Source organism: Mustela nigripes, chromosome 4 (genome assembly GCF_022355385.1).
Source record: "Mustela nigripes isolate SB6536 chromosome 4, MUSNIG.SB6536, whole genome shotgun sequence".
Lineage (NCBI taxonomy): Eukaryota > Metazoa > Chordata > Mammalia > Carnivora > Mustelidae > Mustela > Mustela nigripes.
The window spans coordinates 14,176,669-14,183,931 of NC_081560.1; the positions used below are offsets into that span (position 1 = coordinate 14,176,669).

The 7,263-nt window shown below is 55.6% G+C and overlaps 1 protein-coding gene across 1 annotated transcript in view; it reads right to left on the bottom strand.

Moving 5' to 3' along the window:
- CLEC2L (C-type lectin domain family 2 member L) overlaps positions 1 to 6,814 on the bottom strand; it is a 13,380-nt gene extending 6,566 nt beyond the window's left edge. Inside the window, exon 1 of the mRNA XM_059396290.1 lies at positions 6,610 to 6,814. Within this exon, the coding sequence (XP_059252273.1) occupies positions 6,610 to 6,799 (190 nt within the window). The 5' untranslated portion in view covers positions 6,800 to 6,814. The remainder of the gene's footprint in view (positions 1 to 6,609) is intronic.
- Between the last annotated feature and the right edge of the window lie 449 nt (positions 6,815 to 7,263).

Below are 7,263 nucleotides of genomic sequence, written 5' to 3' on the forward strand. Positions count from 1 at the left end.
GCAGAGGGAGGGGCAGAGGGAGGGGCAGAGGGAGGGGCAGAGGGAGGGGCAGAGGGAGGGGCAGGCTCCTTGCTGAGCCTGGAGCCCCACACAGGCCTTGACCACAGGATCCTGAGATCATGACCTGAGCAGAAGGCAGACGCTTAATGGACTGAGCCACCCAGGTGCCCCTATTTAGGTTTTTCTTATTGTCATAAAATAGACATAACTTAAAAGTTTCCATTTTAATGATTTTTTTAAAGATTTTATTTATTTATTTGACAGACAGAGATCACAAGTAGGCAGAGAGGCAGGCAGCGGGGAGGGGAGATTCAGGCTCCCTGCTGAGCAGAAAGCCCAATGTGGGGCTCGATCCCAGGAGCCTGGGATCATGACCTGAGCCGAAGGCAGAGGCTTTAACCCACTGAGCCACCCAGGCGCCCCTTTTTAAACCATTTTTAAGTGCACAATTAGTGGCATTAATTCCATTAATGATGTTGTGCGACTATCCCCACTGTCTCTTTGCAAAACTTTCTCACCACCCACCCAAACGGAAACTCAGTGCTGATTAAGCTTTCACTCCTGGTTCCCATCTCCCCCAGCCCCTGGTTACCTCTAATCTACTTTCAGTCTCTGTGAATTTGCCTATTCTGGAGATTTCATATGAGTGGAACCATACTATATTTGTCCTTTTGTGTCTGACTTATTTCCCTTAATGTTTCCAAGATTCATCCATGTTGTACCGTGTGTCAGAATGACATTCCTTTTTATGGCTGAGTAATATTCCATTGTATGAATATACGCATATGTATATATGCATATATGTGTATTTACTGTTGTTGTTTATCCATTCATCTGCTGATTGACACACAGGACATGAATGTCCAGTCCATAACAATGTTCTTGAAGCAGCGGCCCCCAGAACCTTCTGCGGCGACGGTCTGATTTTGTCTTAGCTCGCTGCCACCTTAGAATCTCTCTTTGCCAGCAGCCTCAGCATCCTGCTTCTAATGACGCCATACTGGAGCTCCTGGGTGGTGCAGTCAGTTGTGCGTCTGACTTGGTTTGGGCTCAGGTCCTGACCTCAGCGCAGTAAGACACAGCCTCACCTCGGGCTCCACACTCGTGCTCAGCACAGTCTGCCTGGGACTCTCTCCGCCCCACTGCCCCTAAAGTAAATAAATAAATCTCTTTCAAAAATGATGCCATATTTTCTCTTATCTCTTTGAGGATATTACTGATGGTTTTTTGGAGGGGGAGGAGAGGAAAGGTGGGGAGAAAGCTTATTTCTCCCTGCATAGTCTCTTTTTCCCTCTAAATTGTTTTGTTTTGTTTTGTTTTGTTTCTCTTCATTTGTTTTGGGCTCTAGTTTCCATGTCGTCGAGGTTCCTCAGATGTCTGGAGATGCTTGGTGATTTGCTCCTGGTTAAGGCAGGAGGAAAGAGTCCATTGGAGCCTCCGAGACCGGGGAGGGGCTTATCGGCTGTGGGGTCTCAGTAGAGTGACCAGGCTGGGCTGGTCCTCAAGGTGCTGTGAGTGCTAACCTTCTGGGGTTTTTCTGCTCGGGTGGGCCAGAGTTCCTGGAGAAGACTCTTCTGTTTCCCTCCTGAAGAGTGTGGGCTTAACCAAGAGAGGCTGAGAGGTCATCCTAAGCATTCATTATGTAAATGTCCCCTTAATTTTTTGTCCCCAAATGTCCTGTCCTCTAGAGACCCTCTCTCAAGTTTAGCTCCAGGCTCCTACCAGGACTGGGAAGAGAACCTGGCAACTGAACCCTTTCTAAAATGTTCAACCAGCCCTCCTGTTCCAGAATTCTCTTCACTCACTGCCATGATGACTGGGGCCCCCCATCTCCATACTTCGGGGGCCCCTGCATGTGACTCAGGTTGCTCCTTGGCTTTCTGAGCCTTCTCAGGTCAGTGGAAGCAGTTGCTACTCCTCCTTGATGCCTAACTCCCAACTGTATTGCTATTGTCTTCTCTCTTCTTGTTGTCCTTACAGCCTTTTAAAAATCCCTTTACTGTCGTATCAGCGGGCTTCCGGAAGGAAAGAGGAAAAATGTGCTGGGAATCTGCATGTGCTTCTCCAACACCACCAGAACCCAGGAGCTCTTCATTCTTTCCTGGGGACAACTGCTCTGGATACAGCACCGGGGACAGAAAAAGGACACTCGAGGGAGTCCCGTCTCGTTGCTCACTGCTGCCCTCGCAGAAGATGGCTGTGGGGCCGGACAATCCAAAACAAGGTCGTATTCGTTTCCTAGGGTTGTGGTAACAAACCCCACAGACTAGATGACTTACAACACCGGAAATTTCTTGTCTTCCACTTCTGGAGGCCACAAGTCCCCAGTCAAGGCGCCATCAGGGCCGCAGTCCCTCCAAAGACGAAGGAAGTCCTTGCTCGCTTCTTCCCGGCTTCGGAGGGTTTGCTGGTGACCTTCCTCATCCCAGTTTGCGGTCCCCTCATTCCAGGTTCCACCTTCTTCATCCCACAACCTTCTCCCTGGGTGTCTCTGTCTTTATCTGACTGTCATCTTATAAGGACACTAGTCCTGTGGGATTAGGAGCATACCCACTCCAACAGGAGCCTGTCTTCACTGGTCACAGCTGCAGTGACCATATTCACAAATAAGGTCCCATTCTCAGGAGCTGGTGGTTCAGCTTCTTCAACACAGCTCTTTGGGAGAGCAGGGGGAGATACTGTTCAAGCTAGAAGATGTGTCTAACTCAATTATCATTCCTTCTAGGCAATGGTCCACAAGAGTCGGACTTGGAGGACGCAGTAGCTTGTGTTTATAAAGGTAGGCGATGTAAGAGTCATGTCAGCAGGGCCCGCTGAGAATCTGGCTCCCAACCCAGACAGATGACCCCTCACCCTCACATCCAGGGCCCAGAAGAGACTCACCACTGACCTCTCTCAGTTATCAGAGCCACAGTCTGGTGAGCATAGTCGTGACTCTTTGAAACTATCAAATGTAGAGTTTGGTAATTTTTAAATTTTTAAAAGACTTTGCTAAATGCATGTGTGTGGTTTTGATCAGGAAGTTGTGGGTTGATGCCTAATCAAGAAACTTTCAACATTAAAAATTCAGAATCGGTGAGCCCTGGAAAATCTATAGCCTGGCGATATGCAGAATCACTCTGTCCCCTGCCATACCCCCCGCCTCCAGGCCACTCTTCTCCATCCCACCCCTGATACCAGAAATATCCCCGTCTCCAGTCACCCCAGTCTTTCTAGAACCCAGGCCAAAGCGCTGGGTCATCTTTCCCAGCCCCTCCCCCTCGGCTGGGGGGCAGGTGGAAGGAAAAGTGAACAGCCACCAGGAGAGAAGTCTTGGTCAGGAGAACTTCTGTTTGTTTTTCTATTTATAGAGCTAATTGTTCACCTAAGAAAAGTCATGGAGTCCTGAGCTCTAATCCCGGTTTAAATTAAAGAAGTTCTCCATTTCACTTAACCCATGAGGAAGGAAAATATGTCCAGGCTGGAGATGGCAGGGGAGCACGGGCAGGAGAGCTACACGTGTTCCAAACACACTTCAGTTTTGTCCAACGAGCCTCACGAAGCCCAGAATCCTTGGTCCACGCGGGATGAAACAAGAACTCTCAGGGCAGGGGGCCTTTGTGGCAGACACACCTTAGCAACGAACCTGTGTCCTTGGGCAAGACACTTGGCCCCTCCGAGTCTGTTTCCTCACCTGCAGAACACTCACCAGCCCCAGCAGGGTATGTGTGAGGATTAAATGGGACAGTATCGTGAAAGCCCCCGGCCCGGGCTCCGGCGTAACACATGCTTCTGCGATGTCAGCTGCTTGGAAATAAAGGAGCTCAGGGCCCCTTAATGTTTAGCTTGGTCAAGTCCAAAAATCTCCCACTTGTCTCAAGACAGGTACTTGGCTAAGCAAGGGCCACACAGCCCGTTCATTCCCAGACCCGCAGACCCGTCACCCCAACCCGGGTGTTTCTCAGTGTCAGCCGATCGGGCTCATTACACGGACTTCAGACTGGAGTGGGGAAGCCGACTCAAGGTAGGTAGACCAGAAGTCCAAGTGTTTCACCTGAGCTCCCTCATCACAGGCTCAGAGAGCAGGCGAGAGGGGTCACCTGCACAGCCTACCCCTCTGTGTGGCCCTGAGAGGCAGAAATCATTAACGAGTTTGGTACATAAGGAAACTGAGGCTCAAATGAGTTTGAGAAGCTGCTAGCCCATGGTGGCGGAAGGTGGGTTTACCCAGCTCCAGACTTTGTGTTCTTTGTGCCTCACCAACCTGCCTCGGTCCGAGTCCTGTGATTTCTGTCCACAGGGTGACACCCTGGAGAGACCAGTCCCGGTCCCTGAGCTCCCCTCTTCTGGCAGGAGATGGGAGGGTCAAGGGAACACCCAGCAGACCCTCAGAGCACCAGTGGAGGAGAACACCCTGGACTCGGACCCCAGATGCTAAAACTACTGTAGAAAAAGCCCATGGCTGGGGGGCGCTGGGGTGTGGCATGCCGGGTGGCTCAGTCAGTTGAGCTACCGACTCTTGATCCCAGCTCAGGTCTTGATCTCAGGGTGGTGAGTTCAAGCCCCATGTTGGGCTCTGAGCTGGGCACAGACCCTACTTAAGAAAAAAAAAAAGTAAATTAATGTCCATAAGCTTCAGATGCTGAGCCCTCGAGGACCACAGGCATCAAGGGTGGGCAGCTGCTGGGAGCCCAAGGGGAGAACCAGAGGTGGCAAGAGACAGAGAGCCAGACCTGGTAAAGAGCCGCACCGGGACAGGCTGGAAGGCTGGACACAAGTAGCACGAAGCACGGAGCAGCTAGGTTCTGCTGGGGTGGAGGAGCCAGTCACTGGGCCATTTTCCTGCCTTCTTCAGCCTAACTGCAGGTGGTTGGCCCAGCGCCGGCGAGGAGCAGGAAGCAGAATGGGTCAAAGTCGGGGCAGGAGGTAAAATAGGAACCAGCAAGCCAGAGAGGCATTGAAAGAGGCCACATCCCCCCTGAAGTGGTCCTAACCATCAGGGGGCTGGCGTTAGGTTAGGGCAGACCCTGCAGGAGCGCTCAGGAGTGAATGAAGACATACGGGCAAAAGGTGTGAGCAACTTCAAGAAAGAACTTGGGCGGGAGGGAAGCAGGGAAGCAGGGATCACAGGCAGATCCAACAATGCCCGGCAGAGAGAGGGGTTTGTCCACCTTTATTCAGCTCAACTCTTCCCAGCCTGCAACGGCTCTTCTACTCCGTGATCCAACATCTCTGCTTCCTTTGTCCGGGATCACCATCCCGGCGTGGGACTGCCCCTCCCTCCAGAGTCAGCGCAGAGTTTGTCCACACCCTTGGCCCTCTAGCCTCTGGGTGGAAAGCTGGCATTCCTGTGCCCACCTCTCCCTCCGCAACAAGGCACCTGCGCTGGCAAGTAATGGCTAGGCCTCGCCCACCTCTCCCACCTCGACCACCCCCACCCCCAACCACCACCCCACCTTCCTCACCGACCTGGCCACTCTTCCAAGGGCAAACCCACTGGCTCACTCTAGGCTTAAAACCTCTCAACACCGCCTGCCGAACAAAGTCCAAACTCTTTGGCAAAGCCTGGGTGGCCATCCACAGTCTGGGCCCTCCAGATGCATCTCCAGATGCATCTCCTCGCACCCCTCCCCCCATCCTAGTACTCCAGAGTTCGGTTTGACACAAGGGACAGGCTAGTCCCGGGCCCCTGGTCCCTGAACGTGTCAGTCCTTGAGCCTGGCGCACCCTGTCTTCTCTCCACACCTAAGACATCACCTACTCCAGGAAGCCTTCCTGTTCTAAGACTTTGTCCCTGTGGGTTGGGTGACGCCGGCTCTGGGCTTCCCTGATTAATACTGCCCAGATCCTCAGCCTTTGGACTGGGGCTGTCAGGAGGACCCAGAAGGCCAGCACTCTCCCAGGCCAGCTGCAGCATCTCCCACACCACACACCACCAGGGGCCACAAAGTTCTCCAGAAGAACTCATGAACTTGAAATCCATTTTCCACTTGGTTACTGCTCCCTGTACTAGTGTACTGTACTAGTAACTGTACTGTACTAGTGACCCCCTAGCCAGGGGCCACTCCCTCAGCCCATCTGTCTGGAAGGGGTATGTGGCACTCATGACCTTGCAAGGAAGAGCCTAAGGCATGTTCTCGACATCTCCCCTCCCTATGTGTCCCCATCACCACCAGCACCCTCCCCCCACCCAACTTCCCACGGGGCATGGGCACCATCTCTGGGCTTAGAGCTTTTGTCACTTTGCCCAAACCTTTCCACTACTACAGATTTCAGCCGCCCTCTCAACATGCCCATCAGATGAGAGCCGCTCAGTAGCTGACACCCCGTCTTAGTTCTGGAGGAGATTGGGGCTCAGAGCATGAAACCTGCTCCCAAGGTCAAAGCTAAGTTAGCTGTCTAGGTAGGGTCAAGGTTGTAACCATAGGTGGTCCCTAGCTACATCCCCCACTCCCTCCACCATGTGGCATCTGAGGGCCCTGAAGTCAATCCCCCGGGCGCTCCGCCCTCCCCTCCGGGAGCTTGGCCAAGGTGACTCTGACCCGCCTCCCAGGTCCCTAGGTACCCTGGTCCCCAGGCCAAGGGGCCGGGGGTGGGCGCGGGGGGTGATGGAGGTCGCTCCGCTCTTACCCTCCAAGGCCGCCTTCCAGCTGGTGCTGCCCTCATAACCCGACCCGGATCGCCGCAGCAGCCCCTCGGGACCTCGGCCCTCCACCTCCGCAGGCGAGCGCGGCCTGGGCGCGGCGGGGGCGGGCGCGGGCCGGGCGGCTGGGGGCGGCGGCGGCCGGGTCCGCGCGGGGGGCTCCCGGGCCGGCTCCATGCCCCGCGCTCCGCCGCGCCGCGCCCGCGCTCCTGCGCCGGGGTGCGGGGCCCAGCCCGACGCGCACTCGGCGCTCCGCGCGCCCTGCGGGCCCCCCAGGCCAGCCTCGGGTGGACGAGGGCCGCGGCTCGCGCAGGCCGGGGCTGAGCCCGGTTCCCCGCGCCGGACGCCCTGTGTCCGGTCGCTGTCGCCTCCGCCGGCCGTGCGCGCCGCGCCTGCCCTCGCCGAGCCGCAGCTTCCGCGCAGAGCCGGGCCACGGGGAGGAGCGGGTGGAGGTGCGCGGTAGCGGGGGTGGCGGGGTGGCGCGGGGAGGGAGGGAGGGGTGCGGGTGGGGGACGGGGAGGGAGGAGGCGCCAGGGAGCAGGGACAGCCCCACAGCCACGGCCCCGCCGGCCACCCGCGCCCTCGGCGGGATGCCAGATGCTGCAGAGAGAGGAGCGCGGATCCTGGAGCCCGGAGACCTG